The sequence below is a fragment of the Acomys minous genome (genome assembly GCF_964271855.1).
Source record: "Acomys minous genome assembly, chromosome: 7".
Taxonomy (NCBI): Eukaryota; Metazoa; Chordata; class Mammalia; order Rodentia; family Muridae; genus Acomys; species Acomys minous.
The window spans coordinates 34048381-34074395 of record NC_140488.1 but is presented as its reverse complement, the minus strand read 5'-3'; the positions used below and the strand labels follow the sequence as shown (position 1 = coordinate 34074395).

General features: G+C 44.9%; 2 protein-coding genes across 2 annotated transcripts; one reads left to right on the top strand and one right to left on the bottom strand.

Moving 5' to 3' along the window:
* Positions 1 to 922: 922 nt before the first annotated feature.
* LOC311601550 (short stature homeobox protein 2-like) lies at positions 923 to 19220 on the bottom strand. Its single transcript, XM_084789041.1, has 4 exons — positions 19100 to 19220; positions 5681 to 6074; positions 5078 to 5123; positions 923 to 1098 (listed from the first exon to the last, which is right to left on the bottom strand). Exons 2-4 carry the CDS (start codon positions 6064 to 6066, stop codon positions 1009 to 1011), a joined length of 522 nt encoding a protein of 173 aa, XP_084645167.1. The 5' UTR covers positions 6067 to 6074; positions 19100 to 19220; the 3' UTR covers positions 923 to 1008.
* Positions 18869 to 25583, top strand: LOC311601549 (homeobox protein Rhox13-like; the record flags this gene model as incomplete). The annotated part of the gene is made up of 3 exons (XM_084789040.1): positions 18869 to 19371; positions 21874 to 21919; positions 25464 to 25583. Exons 1-3 carry the CDS (start codon positions 18935 to 18937, stop codon positions 25581 to 25583), a joined length of 603 nt encoding a protein of 200 aa, XP_084645166.1. The 5' UTR covers positions 18869 to 18934.
* Between the last annotated feature and the right edge of the window lie 432 nt (positions 25584 to 26015).

Here is a 26015-nt window from a genome sequence, read left to right as displayed (position 1 = left end):
GGCTTAAGCCTCTCTGTGTACTTTCCACACTTCCTCTCCTCCAATTACCCTTGGGTTAACACAACCCACTGCTCCCTGCATGCCCTGAATCCTGCAGCCTATGCCTACGCCTAACCTGGCCTGATGCATCTACTGAGAGTCCTTTGCCTCTCCGGCCTGACCTAAGAGGAATGGATCAGTATGCCTCTTGTGCATCTTGTGCGTAAAGGTAGGAGACGAGAGGAAGCCTCTTTGTAAGCAACATGGCATGGGCTATTGTATTTCCTTTGAAGCAGTAGGACCTGTGGCAGAAGGACTCCTAGTACCACTACCAGGCTATTGTGGCGCACGCCTTTAATCCCAGCACTTGGGAGGCAGAGGCAGGCAGATCTCTGTGAGTTCGAGGCCAGCCTGGTCTACAAAGTGAGTCCAGGACAGCCAAGGCTACACAGAGAAACCCTGTCTCAAAAAAAAAAAAAAAGAAAGAAAGAAAAGAAAGAAAGAAAAGAAAGGAAGGCCAGTGAGCAGAGCTGGGAACAGCCTACGTGATTGTTTGCACTCCTCCTCTGACTGCTCAGAAGGATAGGAGTAAACTCTTAAGGATGTGAGTAGAGCTCAGCCTTCTTTGTGAACAGTCTTCTCCCTGGGGACTTGCCCTATTCCCGATTTTATGTATTTGTTCTCATGGGGTCAAGGTCAGGGGGAAGATAACACCATGTAGCAACAGGGATGAATATGTCTCTGAGTGAGGGCCTCTGTGGCTTTTGAGAAACGTGGGATTTGTGGAATAATAAAGATGACTTGGGGTGGTCATCTCTTTTTCCTTCTGCTTAAATGATATTTTCTCAATAATATTCACCCACAACTTACTGACCCCCAGAAAGGACATGAAACAACATGAATTCGTATCTCTTTATTGTTGAAGGGATAAGGTTCCATGACCTAATGTGTCAGTGACACCAGAATATCCTGTCTTCATCTGGTGCCTGGCCAGGATGCTGCATCAGGGCTCCTCCAAAAGCTTTATTGCTAGGTGCTCTGGCTGTCAGCAGATGCTCCCTTGAGCATTTGAGACTGCTGATATTGCCTATCCTTGGCTCGTCTTTTCTTAAACCAACGCTGCAATAACATGATGAAAGAAGTGGTTTTAGTATACATTCAACTGTCACTCTCACAACTGATAAGGAGAAATTGGCACACTTCACCAACCGCGCCGTGACTGCTTGCAGCCTGCCCCCATGGACTTGTGCTGTCTGGCATGAGCAGATGGATCCTGACTCCCTATGGCGCCTCCTCACCAGTGGCCAGTCTCAGGAAGGCTAACGGGTGCTGTGATTTATCATCTAAGGCAGTGTGACGTCCACTACCTATCTTCCCTTAACTTAACTCATTCTCAGAGGCCTCCCTTCCTCACCCTTCCCTAATTTTCCCTCCTGCTGCTTTCCCCTCTTTCCCAGTCTCTCAGAAGGAGCCTTCTGTGCCTCTGGCTCTCCTCAGGCACATTTTTTTTTAAATTCAGAACACTTAATTCTTCCCCAGTAAACACTTTGATCCTCATGCTCTCAGTTTACCAATCACAGATATATGGTTTCTTTCATTTTGTTCTATCAGTTTTAAAAGGTGAGGTGACTACAAGGAAGCACACTAGCCTAAAGAGTGTGCAGAGACACATCCCATCCCCAGCACAAACAAATGAGCAAACAACACTTCAAACTGTGTTAGGACAGCAAACAGCACTCCCCGCCGTCTCTCCCCTTGCTCTAATGGGCACAGCCATGTGCCAAGCTCTGCAGTAGGCACAGCTGGTGTCTCTTCCCTCTCCATATCTGTAATCCGATGGTTTTTTTTTTCATGATTGAACCCAACAGGTCTAGTCTGTGAGGGCTCATGTCCTTGAGGCAATCTCAATGCTCATAACACAGTAGGAAGCAGTCTACAGCCAGCTGCCTGATTATGAACTGTGCGGCCGTCTTTTTCCTTCCTTGATATTAGTATTTTTCCACTTGTTCGTAGCGAGGGGATGCAGGTTATGCATTGTGAGTGTAATTAAAAGTCACAGCAGGGAAACTTATCTGTCCTGTGAAGCCAGTGATCAGCAGGAAGGTACACGTGGGGTTTCCACAGAACCCTGCCTTCGATAGAGTCTAAGGTACCACTACTTCTTAGACTCTCCAGAATTCACCTCTGGGGTTAGGGAAATGAGACCAGTTCAAATAAATCACCCCATCATCTATGACTCTCCCCTGTTTCCGGGGAGTTTAAGGGAAAGGGGGAAGCCACTGTAACCTACGGACTTCTGTCTTCCCCCTCTTCCTTGCCCTTTCAAGTTTTCTGGGCTCAGGACAAAGGCAATGCTCTCACTTGAAGATCCTGATGCCCTGATTCCTGTCCAGCATGACAGGGCATCCTGGTCCCCATTCTTCGACCAGGGACATCCATTTAGGTTGAACCTCCATTCAGGAAGGTGATCTGCCACAGTGTGGAGAACAGTTAACAAAATGGCATACTCCTTGATACACTGGCTTAACTATGGACATATAGTCACAGTCACCTGTTAGATGTCACGCTGCTCCCAGGTGCCTAGTGAACAGGGTTTCATTGTATTTGCTACATTGGGAAGTTCTCCAACTGCACGATTGTGACTACATGTGCTTTCTCTCCCTGCCTTGCACTACTGTACGAATGCATAGTCTAAAGAAGACCCAGCGACCAGAAGCCCTGCTGAAGAGGTCTCAAACACGCCGTCGTAACACTTGCACGAATTCAACCAAAGCCCCAGTGGCTGACTCACGTGGCCTCACACATACGTCACAGTCCCCCATGTTGGATCCCTAAAGCCCATCTATGTATTTGGAGAGGGGAAATCAGGCAGCAAGGCTTTGGGAAATTCACACTGCAGTGTGTGCGAGCAGGGGAGCAGGACTGTTCTTCCCTCTCTCATGTCCTGTGGCCGTGAGCTGTCTAGCTGCAGTGCCCCAGTCTCTCTAGAGCTGCAGTGCACTGGCCTGTGAGCTCTGGGAGGGGGAAAAAATCCCTCACATCTTGAACTTTTCTTCTTCTCACTCTGTTTCACTTTTCCCTTCCAACGTCTCCCACCTGGGCCTGGTCCTACTGTAGATTCCTACTCGTGCTTGTAGGATGCCAGCCAGCACTCAGGAGCCTGTTATGAGGGACTGCTGTACCTACTACACATACTGCCTGCTTATGTCATGACTGTGCTGATACATCCTGAACAAACTTAGCACTGATAGCACTTTCTGTTGCCTTAGTCTTTTCTGATTTGGCATGGAGTATTCAGGGGTTTTGTTTTGGGGCAGGGGTGGGGGTGGGGGAGGCTCATGGCCTCAGCTTTTGATCCATGTTCGTTCGTCTTTACTGTCTGAAAGAAAGAAATTAGTTTGAAAATAAACTCCATACCACTCTACCTTCAAGTGGGGTCTATCTCTCCACACATTCCACAGAACCCACATCTTTAGCATAATCTCCTTTAAAGGAAAAGGAACCTTTTCAGTTTTCAAGTTATTCAACAGAAAACTCACTTGACAGTGGCTTTACCGCCTTTACTTTCCATGGGACTGATATGTGGTGTGTGCACGTGTATCCATGTGCAAATGTATACTCGTGCTTGCAGAGGACTGAGATCAAAGCCAAGCCCCTTCCTAGGTTTACACACATGTACACACACACACACACACACACACACACACACACACACACACACACACAAACACACACCATTTAAACACCATTTACTGTGGCAGGGTCTGTCCCTGAACCCAAGCTCAGCAATTGAGTTAGTCTAGATCACCCTGCGGGTCCCTGGGCTCTGCCTCCAGAACTGGGGATGAGGAACGCAGGTGAGCTGCTGCCCCATCTGCTAAGCTTTTATGTTGGTGCTGAGGACCCCAGCTCAGGTTCTCAGACTCGCGTGGCAAATGCTTCAGGCACTGAGCACTCTCCTTGGCCCCCAGCCGGCATTTAGACTTCATGTACTTCCCTCTGATCTGGTTCTTCTTATTAGATTAACTGCAATTATGCCAGTGCCATGCTTTTTGCCTCATTTTAACATAGATTTCCAAAGCTATTGGCCCCAGGTCTTTCCAAACACTAAAGTGACTATTTTGGCAACATTTTCAGTTAGCTACAACCCAGCATCAGGAAACAGGAAAACTCAGCCTTGCCACTCTCTGCATCACCTTTCCATAGACTTACCATGCGGACTTGGTTTGGTTTGGTTTGGTTTGGTTTGGTTGTTTGGTTGTTTGTTTCTGAGACAGGGTTTCTCTGTGTAACATTGGCTGTCATAGTCTCACTTTGTAGTCCAGGCTGGCCTCCAACTCATAGCAATCTGCCTACCTCTGCCTCCTGGAGTGTTGGGATTACAGGTGTGCGCCACCATGCCTGGTTCCATGTGTACTTTTAAGTGTCTATTATTGTCCACAAGGGTCCATGTGACTATTAGCTGAACTAAACACAGGTTAGTTATTGGAAAACTGTGTTTCTCCCTTGCCTCCATTAATTCATGCTTTGAGCTAAGTGTACATTTGCTGTAACTGAACCTTTTTCATCCCTGTTGCTTGCTACACCAACTACAGTGGCCCCAAAGTCACTTAGAACCCCACTATGACCCTATACATAAGAGCCCTGAAATGATCTTAGTGTCTGAACTTCAGGGTTAATCACTGGGAACATAGCAGTATGCATTTATGTCTCCCTATATGCATGGAATTATAATGCTCAATTCTGTTAATTCATGTTATGTTCAAATACAGATTATTTGTAGCCTACTTAGTGTTTTTTTTTTTCAATTAAGAGATCATGTTGCTTCCAGTAATATAAAGGACTATAAGCTACTGGGTGCGTACTCCATTTTCATCTGTGGAAAACTATGAGACCCAATGTTTGGTTGCCATTATAAAACAGACCAGGATACACCCCCTACACACACACACACACACACACACACACACACACACACACACACACACACACACACACACACACACACCCCTCCCCTCACTTTTAATAATGGCTATAAGAAAATGACCCATGTCCTGAAACAGAGTACCCCAGCCAAACCCTCTTCAGATTTACTGACCCGCACTGTGGATTCTCCCAGGTACAAGCGCCTTGCGAGGTCCTTCCTGTGGAAAGAAGATGGGAAAGTGAAGCTGGTGGAGAGTCGTAGCACTTCAGGTTGGCAAGATGGAGAGACCTGTGGAGACGGGCTATACACCAACACAAAAGTATGTAAAGACGGTGCTCTCCAAAGTACATAAGTGACTTTTCACTTATCTCTGTTTCGGTACAATAACTAAATGAATTAATTAGCACAAGTGAGATAGGGCATAGTAGTAGTAGAGGGAATGCCTAGAAACCACCAGGTCTTTAGCTCAATTCTCATTACAAAAGGCAAAAGGGGAGAGAAAGGGAAGCACGAAAGGGAAGAGGTGGAGGGGAGAAGAAAGAAGAGGAAAAGAAACATCAAAAGAAAACTGAAGGAAGAACTTGAGAGACACTAACCCGTTTCTAGACATTAACAGTTTGATCTCACAAAACATCCTTCCGATACCCAGCAACACAAAGGTCTCCACCGTGCTTTGGGGCTCAAAGCAGATAAGGGGCCACAGAGAGGAGAAGACACCAACAAATGAGATCTTAAAGGGGGGAGCTGGGATGGCTCCAGAAACAAGCCACATACCTTATGAACTCATCGGGGTACTTATCTTTTTCAAAAACCTCTTCCAGTTCCCTCAGCTGCCTGGGTGTGAGACCCAACTGGATCCGTGGCCTTGTGCGCCGCTGAAGCAGTGGAAGTCGGGCAGCAGCCACATTCTCCTGATTCTCCAGCTGTGGCTCTCCAGACCTTTGGTGGCTCCTGTCTTTGCTATCATTACCAATGGAACTCAAGACTCCAACGTAGATCACATCATCACTGTCATCTGGGATGTCTTGCTGCTTTTGTTTGTCTGAGCTGCCACTGTCTGATGCAGTGGCTGCCTCTTGTTCAACAGCAAGGCTCACCTCCATCTCTTTCTCCTCCCCCTTGTAGAAATTGGGGTCCACAGAATGGGGTTGGAGAGCCATGGTGAGACCTGCAAAAGGGAGTGGCATTACTTCCATGAATGTTTGGTGGATTGAAATGGAATTGCAGCCTCTGGGCTTTTAGCAAGTTTCCCATCTGTCCACATCCCATCCCACAACTTCTATAGGAGATACATCCCTATGGAAGTGGCTCTAGGGAGCATGGGAAGGATGTGCCCACCTTGAAAACCAACTAAGCCATCAAACCCGTCCGAGGAAGGGATTGGAGAAGCAAGCAAGCTATTGTGGGTATACAACTGGGGATGCAGACAAGAATTCACAATGAGTATATGGTCCCCGAGGGAACCTCTGGCGAACTTCTAGCCTCTATAGTTCACTGGGTACACATTGAAACAATAGGGAATTAACTGGACATGGTTATCTCAGTTTCTGTTTGTTCCAAGTTTCTGTGAGGACACTGAAAATACAGCCAGTCACTGTCCTCCACCAGCAGCAGTGGCATGTTGGAGAGGATTTTGTATAGCATTCTGCTGGGAGAGACACTGCAAAAAAAAAAAACTTGATGCTACCATTTAAAAAATTAAAATATTCCAGATTGTTGATAAATAATCACCATCAGAGTCTTTGTATAATATCCTGTCCAGTAATTCTCACGTCTGAAAACGGTGACATCCACCATGTGGGGAACTGTCCTCTTTATAATGTCAATAAACCACTTAAAGTTGAGAGTGCTTTAGAACAATACTTGGGCTGAATAAACACCGTACACACAATAAGGAAGCAAATGTGAAATAACTTTGGGTCCAGTTCTTTTCAAAGGGTTAATATTCTCAAAGAAGTGTTTTCAGTGTGCTGGGGTGTTGGAAAATATCAAAAGGATCTCATTAAGAAAATCTAAAGCCTTTTAAAAGTAGATCATTATTTGTGTGTGTGTGCACACACTTGTGAGTGCCTTCAGGGAGCACTGGATCTCCTGAAGCTCAACTTATATACAAGTGGTTGTAAGGCACCTGAGGTTAATGCTGGGAACTGAACTCTGGTCCTCTGAAAGAACAACCGATGCTCTTAACCATTTAACCATATTTCCAGTGCCCCTTCCAAATGCGAACTTTTTTTTTCTTCCCTTAAATTGTAGAATCCTAGAGCTTTGTGATATTAGGGAAGCTAGTAAGATTCCTAAGAAAGTTGTACTGTACATATGTTGTCTTACAAATGTAAAAACATATATATCCATAGAGTTCTGGCTGAGTACATTAGAGTTCCTTTTAATTATTAAATTTATTTGTTAAGTATATATGGACCTGTGCCATAGTGTGCATGCCATAGCACGTGTTTCATATCAGAAGACAACTTGTGAAAATCAGTTCTCTTTCTACCATGTGTGTCCCAGGGACCAAGTTCAGGTAGGAGCTGGGCAGTGGTGGCCCACGCCTTTAATCCCAGCACTTGGGAGGCAGAGGCAGGCGGATCGCTGTGAGTTCGAGGCCAGCCTGGTCTACAAAGGGAGTCCAGGACAGCCAAGGCTACACAGAGAAACACTGTCTCGAAAAACAAACAAACAAAAAAACAACAACAACCAATCCAAACCTACCAATCAACCAAACAACAAAAAACAAGAAACAAAAACCCTTCACCCAGCCTTGCGCGATGGCACACCCCTTTAATCTCAGCACTCAGGAAGCAGAGGCAGACAGATCTCGTGCATTTCAGGCCAGCCTGGTCTACAAAATGAGTCCAGGATGGCCAATGCTACACAGAGAAACTCTGTCTCGAAAAACCAAAAAAAAAAAAAAAAACCCACAAACAAACAAAAACCCTTCACCCAGCCTTGTGCGATGGCACACACCTTTAATCCCAGCACTCGGGAGGCAGAGGCAGGCAGATCTCGTGCGTTTGTGGTCAGCCTGGTCTACAAAGTGAGTCCAGGATAGCCAAAGATACACAGAAAAACCTTGTCTCAACAAAACAAAAACCTTCACCCAGCCTTACGCGGTGGCACACATCTTTAAACCCAGCACTTGGGAGGCAGAGGCAGGCAGATCTTGTGAGTTTTAGGCCAGCCTGGTCTACAAAGCGAGTCCAGGATGGCCAATGCTACACAGAGAAACCCTGTCTCGAAAAACCAACCAACCAACTAAACAAACACCTTCACCCAGCCTTGCGCGATCGCGCACACCTTTAATCCTAGCACTCAGGAGACAGAGGCAGGCAGATCTTGGGAGTTTCAGGCCAGCCTGGTTGACAAAGTGAGTCCAGGATGGCCAACGCTACACAGAGAAACCCTGTCTCGAAAAACGAAACCAAACCAAACCAAACCAAACCAAACAAACAAAAAAAACGCTTCACCCAGCCTTGCGCGATTGCACACACCTTTAATCCCAGCACTCAGGAGGCAGAGACAGGCGGATCTCAGTGAGTTCGAGACCAGTCTGGTCTACAAAGCGAGTTCAGGACACCCAACGCTACACAAAGAAACCCTGTCTCGAAAACCCAAAAAAAAAAAGGAAGAAAGAAAGAAAGAAAAGAAAAAAAAACCCACCTTCACTTAGCCTTGCGCGATGGTGCACACCTTTAATCTCAGCACTCAGGAGGCAGAGGCAGGCAGATCTCATGCGTTTGAGGCCAGCCTGGTCTACAAAGCGAGTCCAGGATGGCCAGTGCTACACAGAGAAACCCTGTCTCGAAAAACCAAACTAAAAAAAAGTAAAACCCTTCACCCATCTTTGCGCGATGGCACACACCTTTAATCTCAGCACTCAGGAGGCAGAGGCAGGCAGATCTCATGCGTTTGAGGCCAGCCTGGTCTGCAAAGTGAGTCCAGGATGGCCAATGCTACACAGAGAAACCCTGTCTTGGAAAACCAAAAAAACCACAAACAAAAAACCTTCACCCAGCCTTGCGCGATGGCACACACCTTTAATCCCAGCACTCGGGAGGCAGAGGCAGGCAGATCTCGTGCGTTTGAGGCCAGCCTGGTCTGCAAAGCGAGTCCGGGATGGCCAATGCTACACAGAGAAACCCCGTCTTGGAAAAAAAAAAACCTCACCCAGCTTTGCGCGGCGGCGCACACCTTTAATCCCAGCACTCGGGAGGCAGAGGCAGGCAGATCTTGTGAGTTTGAGGCCAGCCTGGTCTGCAAAGCGAGTCCGGGATGGCCAATGCTACACAGAGAAACCCGTCTTGAAAAAAAAAATCACCCATCTTTGCGCGATGGCACAAAGCTTAATCCCAGCACTCGGGAGGCAGAGGCAGGCAGATCTCGTGCGTTTGAGGCCAGCCTGGTCTGCAAAGCGAGTCCGGGATGGCCAATGCTACACAGAGAAACCCCGTCTTGGAAAAAAAAAAAAAACCTCACCCAGCTTTGCGCGGCGGCGCACACCTTTAATCCCAGCACTCGGGAGGCAGAGGCAGGCAGATCTTGTGAGTTTGAGGCCAGCCTGGTCTGCAAAGCGAGTCCGGGATGGCCAATGCTACACAGAGAAACCCCGTCTTGGAAAAAAAAAAAAACCTCACCCAGCTTTGCGCGGCGGCGCACACCTTTAATCCCAGCACTCGGGAAGCAGAGGCAGGCAGATCCCTGTGAGTTTGAGGCCAGCCTGGTCTACAAAGCGAGTCCAGGACAGCCAGGACTACAATAGAAACCCTGTATCCAACAACAACAAAAGCCCCAAAATAAAACAAAACAAAAAAAACCTTTCACCCACTGAAACATTACGGAAGAGCGCCCCCTCGTGTTGATTTTTATGTACAAGGGGTCTGGTACAGGCAGACTTTCATAAGAGTATGCCTGCTTAAAATATCCAAACAATATTTAGAATATCTTTGAATATTCATGTTACTGGATAATGAGGGCTGCATACATGAAAAGGACTCTTAAAGTCACAGTCGCATTCCCCCACCCCCGCCTCTCCTCCCCAACTCCCACCCCAGAACTCTTGACCCAAGTATATCCCACCAAATTCCTCCTAAGCAGCCTATCAGGAAGAAGGGTAGATCTTTTCTGAAGTTGTATTACAACCGTTTTAAAGTACTGTATGTCTTTATAAAAATTACTTCCTTGGTTGTTTGCATGTTTGGGTCGTATAGATAAAGAATCAGAGCCCCCGAGCTTTGCATGCCGCTAATCCAAGAAGCTGAGGTCTTCATGGTGATGCTGAACACAGAAAAGTTCCTAATATTGGCGCCATGTGCACCTCAGCAGGGCAGGACAGCAAGACTGTCCCCTCTCACTGCCAGAAAATCCAGGGATTCTAACTTTTGAGAAGGAAGAGAGAAGGAAAAGAAGTAAGAAGGAGCGTACAGGCTGCCGTGAGGCAAAGTGATCAATTAGCTGAGTGGGCGCCCAGGGGCCAAAGCCTGTGCTCTACCGCAAAACTCCCGCGACTCCGTTGCAGTAGCCTCCCGTAGGATCTCTTTACCTGTTCCTTTTACTGCCTAGGAACGTTTTTACCCCGCTGCTGCTGTAAAACAAACATTTTCTAGGAAAACAACCCACATGTTTACTCACCTCAGAAAGGGAGCCCACCACAGACCAGAGCACGGGTTATACTAGCGTTCAACTTAGCGAACACAGTGAACACGTGGGTTTGGCCTGAAGTACTTACAGGAATATGGGAGAGGGGTTGCTTGTAGGAGGAGAAATGACTCATTGACCGCTGCGTCACAAGCGCCTATCAGAACCGGTGATGGGTCAAAAAAAAAATCAGTAAACCTGCCCCCCAGTATATAGCCTGCAGGCAACTTGACAGGTTGCAGAGTCTTTTCCAGGTGGCTCTGTTGGGCTGAACCTTTTCCAAGCAGCTCAACAGGTTTTTGCTCCTTCTAAGAGACTAGCCCGACTCATCTCTTCCAGGGTGCTCCACTCGTCTGAGAGTGACTCTCTGCAGTCTTTACAATTTATAGTCTTGAGGAGGGCAGGACCTAGTGATCTTGACCATTTCAAGAATTTCCTTATTTTGCGTTGTCTACTCCTTCTTATTGAGTTTTTTCTGCGGGATGGAAAGTTTGAATCCAGGATGAAACTGCTATACCACAGCAGTACAAAAGAATCAAGGATAAAAATGTGCACTTGAATCTACTCCCGGAGAAGGCACATAACACTTGGAAATGAAAACGGTGTTATAACTTAGTAATATAGTACAGTGGGACACAAAAGAAACCCTATCATAGTTGTTAAATGTATGTTTCTGACATATTTGGAATATAACACAGCTTGTTATTCCTGGGCAACAGATCAGATCGTATTTAAAAAAAAAAAAAAAGCAGCTGAGAAGCAGAAGGATGATGATTGCATCAGGGTCTGCGCCCCCGGGGCTCACAGCAGCAACCCAGGCCACAGAACACCTGAGTTTGTGGGAAGGCCACGCAACAGAAGAAACGCAGGCTATGGATCCAGCATTGCTCAAAGGACTGCATTTAAGGAACTCACTGGCAGAATGGTTGTATGTGGTGTCTGTAATGGCACTGAGTCCATCTGACTTGGCTCACAGGCAGCAGCCTTCTGGAAGACTCTAAACCAGTGCTTCTTACCTTTTTTTTTTTTTTAACTTAAATTTATTATTTATTTATTTATTCACTTTACATCCTAATCATAGGCTCTGCCCTCGTCTCCTCCCAATCCCACCCCTCTCCCTCTCCCCCTTTATGCCCCTCCCCAAGGCTTCAAAGAGCAGAAGCCCTTCTCCCTTATCAACCGGCCCCAGTCTACCAAGTCACATCAGGACTGTCTGCATCCTCTTCCTCTGTGACCTGGTCAAGACCCCAGCTTTACTGCTCTTGGGCATGTACCTGAAAGATGCTGTACCATACAACAAGGACATTTGATGAACTATGTTCATAGCAGCTTTATTCATAATAGCTAGAATCTGGAAACAACCTAGATGTCCCTGAACTGAAGAATGGATAAAGAAACTGTGGTACATTTACACAATGGAATACTACTCAGCTTTTAAAAACAAGGAAATCTTGAAACTTGCAGGCAAATGGATGGAGCTGGGGAAAAAATCATCCTGAGTGAGGTAACCCAGACCCAGAAAGACATGCATAGTATATACTCACTTATAAGCAGATACTAGGCAAACAATACAGGACAACCATATTACACTGCTGAGAGAGAGCCTTTAATACAGTTCCTCATGTTGTGGTGACCCCCAACCATAAAATTATTTTCATTGTTATCTCATCACTGTAATTTTGCTACTGTCACGAACCATTATGTAAGTATCTAATAGGCAGAATATTTGATATACGACCTCCAAATGGGTCTTGAACCACAGGGGCTTTCATACAAGCTGCATGTACCTGGCTTGCCTCAAGCTAAGTGCCCATTTATTTCTAAGCCAATTTATATAGAAATTCTTTAAATGAGTTGATGCATTCATTATGTACATGCAACCAGATATAGAAAATATCTAGTATGTATTATGTATGCATTCATATGCAAACACACAATTGGAGAGACAGATTTTATAGTTGTCATTCTAAATGTTAAATCATACATAAATAAGCAGCACAAAAGCCAATGGTATATTAGCACTTTTATATACACATAATGAATATTTGTGGAGAATCCTATTCAATTTTCCTGGGTCCTAATATGAAACTTTCTGTAATCTACAGACGGTATATTAGATAAGGGATCAAGGATCCACATTTGAATGTATTCAAAGTCCATTTTTGGAAGGTATGAAAGTACTCAGTATCTGGCTAATGGGCTTTCTTCCATTAGACGTCTGTGCCAATGCTGAATCCCTTCAGGAAAGAGAGGGTCTACAGGGCCAGTGACCACAGATGGCACATGGTCTGATGTGGGAAGGAAAACACTGTGGCAGGGTAGGCCGGAAGGAGGTGGGAAGGGTTTACAAGGCACACATTAAGGATTCAAAGCCAAGCAGGAAAGGGATCGACAAGATGAGAGGAGGGAGAAGGGCAGAATTTGCTATATCCAATGAGAGGACTTCTGCATCCCAAATACTGCAAAGAATGTTCAAGTTATCTTCATTGAAATTCTGCCAAAGAATATGTTGAGTCAGTAAGGATTCAAGAATGGGGAGGGTTCTATTCAGATGAGATCCCTCATACAATCACATAGAACAGAAAGACCTCTGTCACCAAGGAAAAACCTTTCAATCCAAGGAGTCTGGGAATAAAACCCACCCAAGGCAAAGCTTAAAAATAAAGCCTTTCCAACAGAGCCAAACAGCCAGGACCCAGAGAGGCTTGCAGAGACTGAAGCACCAACCAAGGCCAATGCGCAGCTTGGTCTTCATGTGGGTCTTCTAGAAAGGGGAGCAAGGGCTGTCTCTGACATGGACTCTGTTGCCTGCTTTCTGATCACTTCCCCCTGATGGGGCTGCCTTGCCAGGCCACAGGGGAAGAGGATGCTCTCAATCCTGATGCAACTTGATGAGCTGGGGGGGGCGGCTTTTCTGAGGCACAGGGGAGGGGGGATGAGGAAGAGGGAGGGGAGTGGGGGACAGGGAGGAGAGGAGGGAGGGGGCTATGACCAAGATGTAAAGTGAATGAATGAATAAATAAGTAAATAAATAAATGTCTTTGAGCCTAGGAAGAGTCTTTTGAAAGAAGGCTGGGGCTCTAAGGCAGCCTCAAAGTAGGCTCAAACCTCAGGAGTTATGTCCATTGTAACCAGCTTTCTTAGCAGCTGCCGGAAGCAATGCTTCTGGAACCTGATTCATAAGCACATGGCAAGTATATAGGTCAAGAGTGAAGGCCCAACACTGAAGTATGAATATCTACGTTCCAAGAAGAGCAGTCCAGGAGCTCAGGGATGTCAAAGTCGTCATAACATCACAATTAAGAAAGGAAATTTACTGAACTCTTCAACTGTGGGAAGGGAGGTTGCTTTCCAGGGGAGCTTCAAGACTGGGATAGAAAAAGGAGCGAAGGTCAGATTCGGCTGTGAGCGAGTCAAGATGTAGCTTGTAGCCAAGTCTTCCCTTTGGCCTAAACACTGGGCTACAAGACCTGTGACCCTGGCTATGACTGTGAAGGAGATTTAGCTACTTCTTCAGTGAGGTCATGCATTGTGGGCCATAACTGAGGTCACCATCACTAAAATGAAGCCCGGTTGAGACTGGGGAGATGGCTCAGTGTTTAAGAGCACTTTGTGCTCTTTCAGAGGCCCTGCGTTCAATCATTATCCCACATGGTGGCTCCGTTTCCAGGGTATCTAATTCTGTCTTCTGATTTCCACAGGCATCACAAAAGCACATGGTGCGCATACAAACATGCAGGCAAAACAGTCATACACATAAACCAAACTAAATATACTTTTAAAAAAAGGCAGTGTGGGCATGTGTAGATTCATAGCTTGAGAGCAGGGGGTGTGGTGATGGACAGAAACCTACTCACAAAAGATCTTTTGTGGTAAGCAGAATTCTGGCTGAATAAAGATAAGCCTTTGCCCAACTCGGGCCAGTGTTTTTAGACTTCTGCTTGGTGTGCACGAGGGTGAGGCTGCAGAGCAGACACTGACGGTGCTCTGCTGTCCAGGACAGCTCAACTGACTGAGCGTGAACTTTGTTAAACCTGGACAGGCAGATACAACGTCAGAAGTTCAGAGTCGAGGCCCAGTCTCAAGGGGCTCAGGGAAGACCTTGTAGAACCTGGCCCTTGAGATCTCTGGGCATCTGAAAACAGGCTCCTCCCTGCTATGACTGAGATGCTGGCCCTGCTAGCCATGCCTGCTTCGGACAGAGGACAGGGGGCCTGAGGGAGAGCAGGAGGACCAGGTCACTTCATGAAGGAAGAGGGCAAGCTGAGAATGTAAAGTGTGGGACTAGGAAAGGGCTGCATCCCAGATGGAGTGAAGGACTGCATGGCAAAGGGCACAGGGAAGGCAGGGAGGGAAATGACTGCCTTCATCATTGAAGAGAAGATTTAGCTCTTCTTTATGAACTAGGGGAGCGAGAAGTTGACCTAAGTGGATGAGGAGACGCTTTAGATCACAGGTATAGATAACTAAAGTTGGACTGCTTTAGGGATCTCTGATTGAAGCCACACAGCAGAAGGCCATTCTAGTCCCCCTGAATGTAAGTGTCAGGCAGAAAAGTGCCCCACCATGACTCTGCATATTTTCTAGGCTTGGGGCTCTTAGACATGTAGTCCAGGTCTCGCTGGACTTTTCAGACATTACTGGGCTGCATAAAAGAGGTCCCTAATAACGTGACACCTTGGTTTCTAGTGTCATGAACTAATTAAGAACCATAATTAGTGTGTGATCCAGGTATGTCAGTCTTCGTTATATATCTGAAAGAATCAAAGTCATCCGATTATAGAGATACCTGCACTACCATGTTTACTATGGCACCATTCACAATAGCCAAGATAATAAATGTCTATCAACAGATGAAAAGACTAAGAAAATCTGTGTTGTTTTTCTCTTTGTACTTCAAAAATGCATTTAATTTACAAGAAAATGAGTTGAACTAGAAGACACGTTAAGCAAAATCAACCAGACTCAGAGAAATGACGCATAGGTTTCCCTGTATAGGTCATATAGATCCTAAAAATTAAAGTGAGAACATGAAAGAGAGCAGTTTGGAAAAGCAAGAGAGCAAGGAGAGATGGGCAAAGGGAGGGTAATTGGGAGGCAAACATGATCAAAATATGCCATATCCAGATCCGAAAACGTTGTCTTGTGGAATCAACACTTAATAAACACAAACAAAAAAAATAGAATAAAAAGAATTTTTTAACTTCCTAGATATTCCCTCTTAGCACAGCAGATAGCACAGTAGTCTAAAACTTTCTGACAGCAAGATGTATTTAGGTATTTATTCATATATGTAACAATGATAATTAAAGAAAAAGAGACCATGAATTTGAAGGCCAGAAAAGAGTTCTAGTTTGTTTGTTTGTTTTGTCTTGTTTTTTTTGTTTTTGGTTTTTGGTTTTTGGTTTTGGTTTTTCAAGACAGGGTTTCTCTGTGCAGCCTTGGCTGCCCTGGACTCGCTTTATAGACCAGGCTGGCCTCAAACTCACAGAGATCCGCCTGCCTCTGCCTCCCGAGTGCTGGGATTAAAGATGTGTACCATGATACCTGGCTCAGAAGAGGGATAAGATCCCCTGGAACTGGAATTTATGGATGGAGGTTAGCCACCATGTGGATGGATGATGGCAATTTAATCTGGGTCCTCTGAAGAGTAACCAGTGTTCTTAACTACCAAGCTGTCTCTCTAGCTCCAATCATTATACACTCTAATGATGTAAAAAATGTCAGAGATTTCAAGACAGAGAGAATCACAAGAGGAAACCTATGTATCCCTAACTTAGTTTCTATAATTATTCATAAATATCAATAACTATGTAATTTCATATACATGAAAAAATCAAAACCAAAATATATGCTCTTCAGATTTTGTAAGACAAAAATCTGCATCAGGTTTTAGAATGGCTGCCCTGCCAAATAAATTTCTACATGTGGTCTACAACTGGTTTCAGTCATGTTTATAGATCTTGCAAGCTCCTTTCTGAGTGGAGCACACACACACACACACACACACACACACACACACACACACACACACTTTCTACCCAGTGATAAATATCAAGGACTCACAACTTCACGAGAATAAGATTTTTTGCAGTATTTTGGAAAACCAAAAATGATTAATATGAGTACATTATAAACCATGTATACAAACATCATGTGAATGTTCAGGTGCACAGCCTATGCCTTATACTCCTTACTCTGATCAGGCACTGAAACCAATGAAACTGATTTATCCAAATATCTTATGTCAAAGTGTTCTGAGACCTGAGGCACTGAAATATGTAAAAATAATTACTTTGGCCCTCAGAGGTGTCGGGTCCACGGCTACAACCAATGGTTGGAAGGCCACTGCAGTATTGGATACCCTGGCACAGAAAGGGTGTAAAATAAGCCAAGTAGTAGGAATGAGACCTGAGCACAGCCCTTGCTCAGGCCATTGAGCATGGTGCTTAGCCCACAATCACATAGGGACTCAGAGTCTAAGGAAATCATCTCTCAGCTCTGGTATCACAAGGTGAAAGCAGGGAAGTCTAGGGGCTGCTAGACTGAGCCCAGGCTACATGGCTTCTGACTGCCTCTGCCTTCTGTGATGCTCCAGGTACTGCGGCAGGAGTCTCTCTTGTTCCTGACAGTATTTTGCGAAATTCCCAGCCATCCAACACACATTTCACAGTATAGATAGTCACATCAGGAAATACACACACACACACACACACACACACACACACACACACACACACACATTTGGGGACACACATGCAAAGAGAGAGAACTTCTTGGAACTCTGGGTCCTAGGGGAGAGAGGCAGAGCCTGCAGACTCAGAACTGAGAGTTCATGGGGCACCTAGAATTGACCACAAAGTCTTTCCATGTCCTCTTTCATGCTCAGACTGATATACAGTGTCAAGAGTCATTTAACCTGTGCTAAGGCTGCATGCCCTGATGTGGTACATGTGTGTGGGTGTCCTCAGAGTCTCGAATAGGATATTGGGTGTCCTGGAGCTGGATTGTCAGGTGGTTGTGAGCTAGCTGATGTGAGTTCTATAAACCGAATTCTGGTCCTCTGGCAGAGCAGCAAATGATCTTAATCACGGAACCATCTATCTATCTATCCAGTTCCCCCACTGTTTATTTTTCACCAAAGCGTTTGTGTACGCTATTTAAAGATTTCCATCCTTGTATTTACTCAAAAGAAAGTCCTTATACAATTCCAATGACTCCCTATTCAGTAACTATAACAGGTTTATCCATTCGTTTTACATCTGTAGCATGTGTATAGTGTGAATATTGTTTTTAAAGATATTGTTTTTAAGCCGGGCGTGGTGGCGCACACCTTTAATCTCAGCACTCGGGAGGCAGAAGTAAGCGGATCTCCATGAGTTCGAGGCTAGCCTGGTCTACAGAATGAGTCCAAGATAGCCAAGGCTACATAGAGAAATTCTGTCTCAAAAAAAGTGTGACCATTTACATTTTTGCCTTCACTACAACCAAAAAAGGGACAATATCAACATACTCAGTGATAAGAACTAAGTCAAAGATTTCATGTGGAATCTAACAGAGACTCACTATGAAAAATCTGGTGTACTTAGATTTTTATACAAAGTACTTAATTTGAGGGGGTGTATATGTTTTGGTATTTATTTAGTTAGTTTTCAAGGCAGGGTTTCACTGAGTCGCCCTGGCTGTCCCTGGAACTAGCTTTGTAGACCAGGCTGGCCTCGAACTCACAGAGATCCTAGTGCCTCTGCCTCCCGAGTTACTAAGAGGGACTCTTGAACTAGAAGCCACTAAACCGATGGCAACCATTTAATTTTCAGCCAGTGTTCTGAGCAGCCAGCGGTAGTTGGTGGGTGAGACCAAGAGAAGTTTCTATTGTTCACACAAGAACAGTCAGTGTGTTCTTACCTTTCTCCCACACTCTATTCCCAAATTATCTTGCAATTCTACACAATCCACCATCAGGGTCATCTCTGCAACTTATGAGGAATAGGCATTGGGCACACGCATGCATAGACACAAGGTAGAAATCATTTTGGATGCATCCCCCTAGAAGCACGGTTTAGCTCCGTGCTGCCCTTTCATGTCCCGGTTCACAACTTCTCCCTAGATCCCTCATGTTTTGGGCCACGCTCCACCTATGACTATGCAGTCCATGGCAACAAAGTGGACAGAAAGGCAAGAGCAATCAACTGCCGAGGAAAAAGCCAATAGCACCCCCCCCTCCCCAGTCCCGTGTAGAGCATGGAGAACTTGTGGAGCATGCGCTGTAGTTCTCATCTTTGCGCAGGTCTTCTACTGAGGCTTCATCAGTAATAGCCACCCCCCAGGAAGTTAGGCTTCCAGGTCACTCATTCGTGGGGCCCCAAATGTGTTTGTGGCATCATCCTAGTTTTAGTCATGGCCCATAAGGTCTATTGTGACCACAGCTTTTATATTATGAGTGAGTGTGAGGAGGAAAAAGGAGGAGGAGCCGAACCGGAGCCTGTAGCCTCCACCTCAGTCTCAGCAGAAGGCGGTGGGCATAGTGGTGAAGGAGCCACAGGCCGCACTGCCGCCTCTTACTTGAATGATGAGGGTGTCCCGAGCCAGGAGATCGAGAGTGACTCAGGGGATAGTGATTTGAGCAGCAGCGAGCAGGATTCTTCTTTGGAGCTGGAGCAGAAGTCAGCCCCTGTGGCAGGGGTTGTTCTTCAGATTCCGAGTCGCCAGCCTTCTCACCTTAGCAACCGCAGCCAACGTCATGGCCCTCGAACCCCATTCCACTTTGCAGAGTGGCAGATCGAGGAAATGGAAAGTCTGTTTGAGGAAACCCAGTACCCAGATGTGCTTACAAGGTACGTGGAGCTACCCCAACCTCCGTGGGCTTCGGCTCCTGTTGAGGTGCCCATCAGTTGTCTAAGCCCTGTTTTCCCTACCGTTCACCCTCCTACCTGCGGGTGTCCTCTCCCTTGGTGCAGGGCATGGGAGGATGCTTTGTGTGTGGTGCTGACGTCAATCAACTTCCTTCTAGTCAGCACCATATTTTATTTTATTTTTATTTTTTAATTTAATTTTATTAATTTATTCATATTACATCTCAATGGGTATCCCATCCCTTGTATCCTCCTATTCCTCCCTCCCTCCCGCTTTCTCCCTACTCCCCTCCCCTATGACTGTGACTGAGGGGGACCTCCTCCCCCTGTATATGCTCATAAGGTATCAAGTCTCTTCTTGGTAGCCTGCTATCCTTCCTCTGAGTGCCACCAGGCCTCCCCATTCAGGGGACGTGTTCAAATATGAGGCACCAGAGTTCGTGTGAAAGTCAGACCCCACTCTCTGCTCAATTGTGGAGAATGCCCTGTCCATTGGCTAGATCTGGGTAGGGGTTTGAAGTTTACAGCCTGTAGTGTCATATACTCACTTATATCTGCATACTAGCCCAACAGGCATGTCCCACGAAAGCCTTCACTTACCAGGAAACTGAGACAGAGGGGAGGACATCCTATTGGGACTCTAGATGAGAGAATCAAGGGAGAATGGCAAAGTAGAAGGATCCAGAGGGTCCTAGAAACCTACAAGCAGAACATTATGATGGGCAGATTTGGGCCCAGGGGTCCTGCTCAAACTACAGCACCATATTTTAATTTCCATAAAAAAGAGAGAAATGAGTATAGCTGGCCAAATTACTTGGATAGCTTAAAGTTAAGCATTTGTTATTTGTTGGGTGATCCCTCATCAGCAGTCTTGTCATCTTTTCAGGGACTCTGTTTCCATCTGTCAACTCCTTTCCATATCTCACCCCCTGCCCACAGTGCTTTGCACCTTGTTAAATTTTTTTTCTTTGTCCTTTTGCAGCAGTTGTCACTTGTTAAACTAGCCTAAGACTTGTGCGTTGTTTGCAGGCAGTGTCAGAATTTCCTTCCTTTTAAAAGTTGAACATCGTTCCATGATATTGGTAGTCGATGTTTTGGTTTAAGACTTGTGTGGTGTGAGCAGGGCTGTGGCCTCCATCTCAGCCTCGGTGGCAGAAGGGGGCAACCATAGCAGTGGAGAGGGTTTTACGTGTGTCTGGTGGCCTCTGTGCTTATGCTTTGCTTCTGTGAACAAGAGCGGGCAAACATTTTATCGGTTCCTGGTTTGGGGTTCTTCTCGGGGTATATGCTTATCTATGGAATTGCTCAATCAAATGCTAGTCGAACGTTTTGTTTAATGGCTTGTCTCTTTCCTGTTCAGGGGAGGATGAGTAGGCTTTTCCACCACCAGGGCACCTGAGCTTACCACTGTTTGCCCCATCTCACTAATGCTTGTTCTCTCCTTAGAGTTCGCAGTAGCCGTCTGACTGAATATGAGATAAGGGCCGTGTAGGACTCCCCCCGCCCCCACCGGATTGGTGGTGGTGTTCAGAATCTTTTTTTAAAAATAAGTTTTATTAATTTATTCATATTACATCTCAATGGTTAGCCCATCCCTTGTATCCTCCCATTCCTCCCTCCCTCCCATTTTCCCCTTACTCCCCTCCCCTATGACTGTGACTAAGGGGGACTTCCTCCCCTGTATATGCTCATAGGGTATCAAGTCTCTTCTTGGTAGCCTGCTATCCTTCCTCTGAGTGCCACCAGAATCTTTTTATATAGTTTTTGTTTGTTGTTTATCTCTTTTTAGACAAATGTCTCAAGTCCTTTACCTCTTTTTTTTTTTTTTTTGTCTTTTTTTAAACTCTCCTACCTCCACTTTCTGTATTTATCTCCCTTCCTTCTGCCGAATTAGGCCCCAGGCCATGTTTCCCATTTCCCCCTTCAGATCACATGTACCCCAAATGTCCTTTTAATTTCTCCCCCACTCCCACTTCACACTGTTCCAATTTTACTTCCCTGGTTTCTGCAGTTACTCAAGGTTATCCTGTTCACGCTTTTGAGTTCATCCTTTGATGCTTACAACTTTTTTACATTAATGTAATCATATCTGAGGTGTTTGGTTTTCTGTTCCCTCTGTACTGTTCTCTTGCTTTAGAAATTCAGTTGTATCAACACCAGTGTCAGGAGTATTGAAGAGTTGTGCAGCGGCAGTAATATAATCGCCCTGTTTTTAAAGTTAATATCATTTGCTCAGCATGCACTTTTGCATTTATTTTTATTGTCTTAATAGTGTGACAAAATTATTCATCTTGACTCTGGGTTACAAACATTTGTAATAAGGTCAAACAAATTCAAAAGTTAGACTGGTTCTGTGAATAAAAGTTAAATGTTTAAGGAGTTGTAAGGGAACATAGAGATATTTTTTTAATGTAGAAATCATATATGAGGTTGCATTTCATATATAACACTGGATGCTAAGTATTTGTGGGTTTCTTTCTACAGGGAAGAGCTTGCACGAGCTTTGAATGTACCTGAAGTCAAAGTGAAGGTTAGTGAATTAAAAAAAACAAAACACCAAAAAAACAAAACAATTGGGCAGTCAATCTACAGTCTTCTTCGAGGTTTGGATAGCCTTGTCCTCCGCACTTTTAAATTAATGTGTTTCATTTTCTTTTTTATGTTGGCAACCAAAGTGTTTTCTTTTTTTAGTATGTTTGTGCGCATATAAGTGTACCTGCACATATGTGCATTCGTGCATATGAGTGTATAAGCACACTGCTGTGCATGACTTGTAGGGGTCAGTGAACAACCTCAGATACTTTGTTGTTAACCACTGCACAAGCCAGATTAGCTGGTCCAGAAAGTTCCAGGGATTGTATTTCCATCTCTCACTCCTCCTAGGAATGCTACCAATTCCAGCTTTACATGGGTTCTAGGAGATTTAGACTCAGAGCTTGCATTGAAAGTACCCTTACCCCTTAATCACTTTCTCTAAACTGCAAATGAGTTTTGAATTTTGCATTTAAGGCTACAAAATAGAATGAGGGTGCTCTAGTTAGTAATTCTTTTCCATAACTGCAGAAAGCATTGATTATTTGCTATCTTATCATTGTTTCTTTCATATTTTAACATCGTTTCTTTCTTTCAAGGTTATGGGTATTTGTGTGTTTTTCAGACGGAGTCTCAGGTAGCTCAGGCTGGTCTGAAATTCACTGTGTATCTAAGGATGACCTTGAACTAACCATGCTTTTGCCTCCAGCTCCTGAGTGCTGAGATTATAGATGTGTAATACACTCCTTGAAATATGTCTATATAAAAGGGACGTCATCTCTAAGAGGCAACTTTCAGAGCATACATTATTTGTTGTGAAGCAATCCTTGATTCTCAGCTAGCAAGAGACAAACTAGACTACCGGTTGAAATAACCCTTGTCCTTTCCTTAATTCCTAAATTGTTCACATTTTTCTGTTTTGTGTCCAGAACATCCAGGTTAATAGTGCTAAGTTTCATAGGAAAAACAAAAGCAAAACAAACAAACAACAAAACAAGCATCTGAGAGGCCTGGAAGAACTGTCTAAAACTTTATTTTTTTATGGTATTGTTATAGATTATGTTATTTTTTTAATTTAATTTAATTTTAATTTTATAAATTTATTCAGATTACAACTCAATTGTTATCCCATCACTTTTATCCTCCTGTTCCTCCCTCCCTCCCGTTTTCATCCTATTCCCCTCCTCTAGGTCTAAGACTGAGAGGGACCTCCTCCCCCACTATATGATCATAGGCTATCAAGTCTCACCGTGGTAGCCTGCTTATTCTTTCTTTGAGTGCCACCAGGCCTCCCCACCAAAGGGAGGTGGTCAAATAGGGGGCACCAGAGTTCATGTCAGAGTATGTCCCCCACTCTCCAGATAACTGTGGAGAATGTCCTGTCCATTGGGTAGATCAGAGTAGGGGTTCGATATTTACTACTTGTATTGTCCTTGGTTAGTGCCATAGTTTGAGCAGACCCCCTGGGCCCCGATCCACCAATCATGATGTTCTTCATGTAGGTTTCTGGGACCCTCTAGATCCTTCTATTTCCCCATCTCCTATATTTGTCTTACCTAGAGTCCCAGTAGGAGGTCCTCACATCTATCCCAATCTCCAGGTAAGTGAAGACTTTCATGGGACGGGCCTTTTGTGCTAGTGCCCAATTATAAATGAGTATAAACCATGACTAATATTGAACTAATTTCAGCTAACTTACTAAGGAGGAAAGCTTCATGAAGAATTGAATTACATAAAGTCAAAATGCAGGTTGCAAATTCCAGTGCCACATGCATAAGCGAGTCTTTTGCATAACTTGAAACCTGAAAGTTTCTTTTAAAGGGCATTACTTTGAAGATGTAGGTTTTATTCAATTTGTAGAAGGTGAGCTTCACTTCAAGGCAGAGCCATATCTGTCTTATTCACCTGTGATTTTCTGTCCTTGAGACAGCAAAGATAATATCTAGGCCATGAACCCAAAGAAAGTGAATGTTTCGTGCCAAAGCAGAAAAGGCAAAGAAAACTTGGAGTGTCTTCATTTCTGGTGTTGCTCAGGACTGTGCAGCGCTGCAGTCCCTCGTAGCAGGCTCCGGAGTGCTGGCTGGCATCCTACGAGCACAAGTAGGAGTCTACAGTAGGACCAGGCTCAGGTGGGAGATGTTGGGAGGAAAAAGTGAGACAGAGTGAAAAGTTCAAGGTGTGAGGGATTTTTCCCCTCCCAGAGCTCACAAGCCAGTGCACTGCAGCTAGACAGCTCACGGCCACAGGACATGAGAGAGGGAAGAACAGTCCTGCTCCCCTGCTCGCACACTCTGCAGTGTGAATTTCCCAAAGCCTTGCTGCCTGATTTCCCCTCTCCAATACATAGATGGGCTTTAGGGATCCAACATGGGGGACTGTGACGTATGTGTGAGGCCACGTGAGTCAGCCACTGGGGCTTTGGTTGAGTTCGTGCAAGTGTTACGACGGCGTGTTTGAGACCTCTTCAGCAGGGCTTCTGGTCACCGGGTCTTCTTTAGACTATGCATTCGTACAGTAGTGCAAGGCAGGGAGAGAAAGCACGTGCAGTCCCAGTCGTGCAGTTGAAGAACTTCCCAATGTAGCAAATACAATAGAACCTCGTTCACTAGGCACCTGGGAGCAGCGTGACATCTAACAGGTGACTGACTTCTTGTAGCTCCATAGTTAGCCAGTATTTAGAAAGAGCTGATTTATGACCCTTTCCCCACACATCTTCCTCTTTTCCTTTTGAAGAAGGGTGCTTTGGATGTCCTGGTGATGCAGCACGGCCTAGTGTGCCCTCTGTGCTCAGCAGTATTCTGGAAGTATAATTGAAACAGAGAGAACTGTCTTAATCAGACTCCTAGATAAATTTGTAGAACATGAAAGAACATACTGTTCAGAGTTGCCAGAGGATGGAGTCTAGAACTCTTGGGGGTGGCAACGTTTTCAGTGTCCTGTATATCATTTGGGTTAAGGTAGTCACTGGAAGCCGTAGCATCAACACATTGTTCAGGTCTCATCTGCTTATCACCTGTTCACTTTCTAGAAATTTCAAGCACCAGCAATCTCATTGGCATCCTGGAAGGCTACTTTCTTTCTACAAGTCTCCTATACTTGATTCTGTTGATTAATTACTTCATATTGAAGATTAGTTTTATAAGCAGAAAGCTATTCCCCTCCATAGGACTTTAAAATGAACTAACATTTTGTGATCTAAAATATCTGCCCAAACAAGAGGGAATTAGCACTAGTGAGGAGGGTGTTTACATCTGATGGTCAAATGTGAGAATGGAGACTTTCCTTTATCCACTTACCATATATTGAATTAGCATCAAGGACCTAGACCAAGTAATAAGTTAAAATTTCCATCCAATAGAGGAGATGCCATTGAAATGCTTAGACATAATCATGGCCTATTACAGAGGTTGGCACACAGCTAGTGCTTGCTTTTGTGAGCGGAATAGAAAGTTCAGGATGATGAACCTTCAAGTAATTTTTATCTCTTGTTTCTGGGGGTGAACGCCAATGCTAAATCCAACCCTGTCGTCTTCTGATTTTAGGTGTGGTTTATCAATCGGAGAGCCAAAGAGAGGAAGAGTGAAAGATGTGCAATGTTAAGGAATATGCCACCTGGTGTCAAAGACTTCATTTTCATGACCGATGTGGAGGAGCCTTCTTAGTGTGTCATGCTTTGTTCAGGAGCCAAAAGGCGACTTGCTGGCCTATTTGCCCAATGGCGTGCTTAACTATTCAGCACCCATGTTAACAATAAAAATAGGAATTTAAAAGTTATTTAATTTCATGTGCTTTCTGGGCTTTTGTAGGACATGATTTACACTGGGCAGGAAATGTCATTTAAATAGAATGGCGAATTCTCATTGTATGGGGTGACATTTCGAGTAGTCTTCAACATCTGCGGCGAGGGAGGGAATTGGGTTGCTAGGATACAGCCTGTACAAGCTAGGGGCTTACATGTTAGAAGCATTTTTGGTTTTTGGCTTCTCAAGTTTACTAAGTGTAAACTTGAAATGTAGTGGCAACCATCATATTCCCTCCTTGAGTTGTATCCTGAGGCAAAACTTTGACACCATATAATAACCTTTTGGTAGAGG

Bases quoted from the DNA above. Each gene is read 5' to 3' on its own strand.
- LOC311601550 (XM_084789041.1), bottom strand. From the start codon at position 6,066: ATGGCTCTCCAACCCCATTCTGTGGACCCCAATTTCTACAAGGGGGAG. The intron at 5,124-5,680 runs GTATGTGGCTTG...TTCTTTCCACAG, and splicing joins TACCCCGATGAGTTCATAAG to GAAGGACCTCGCAAGGCGCT. The intron at 1,099-5,077 runs GTCAGTAAATCT...ATGTTATTGCAG, and splicing joins TGGGAGAATCCACAGTGCGG to CGTTGGTTTAAGAAAAGACG.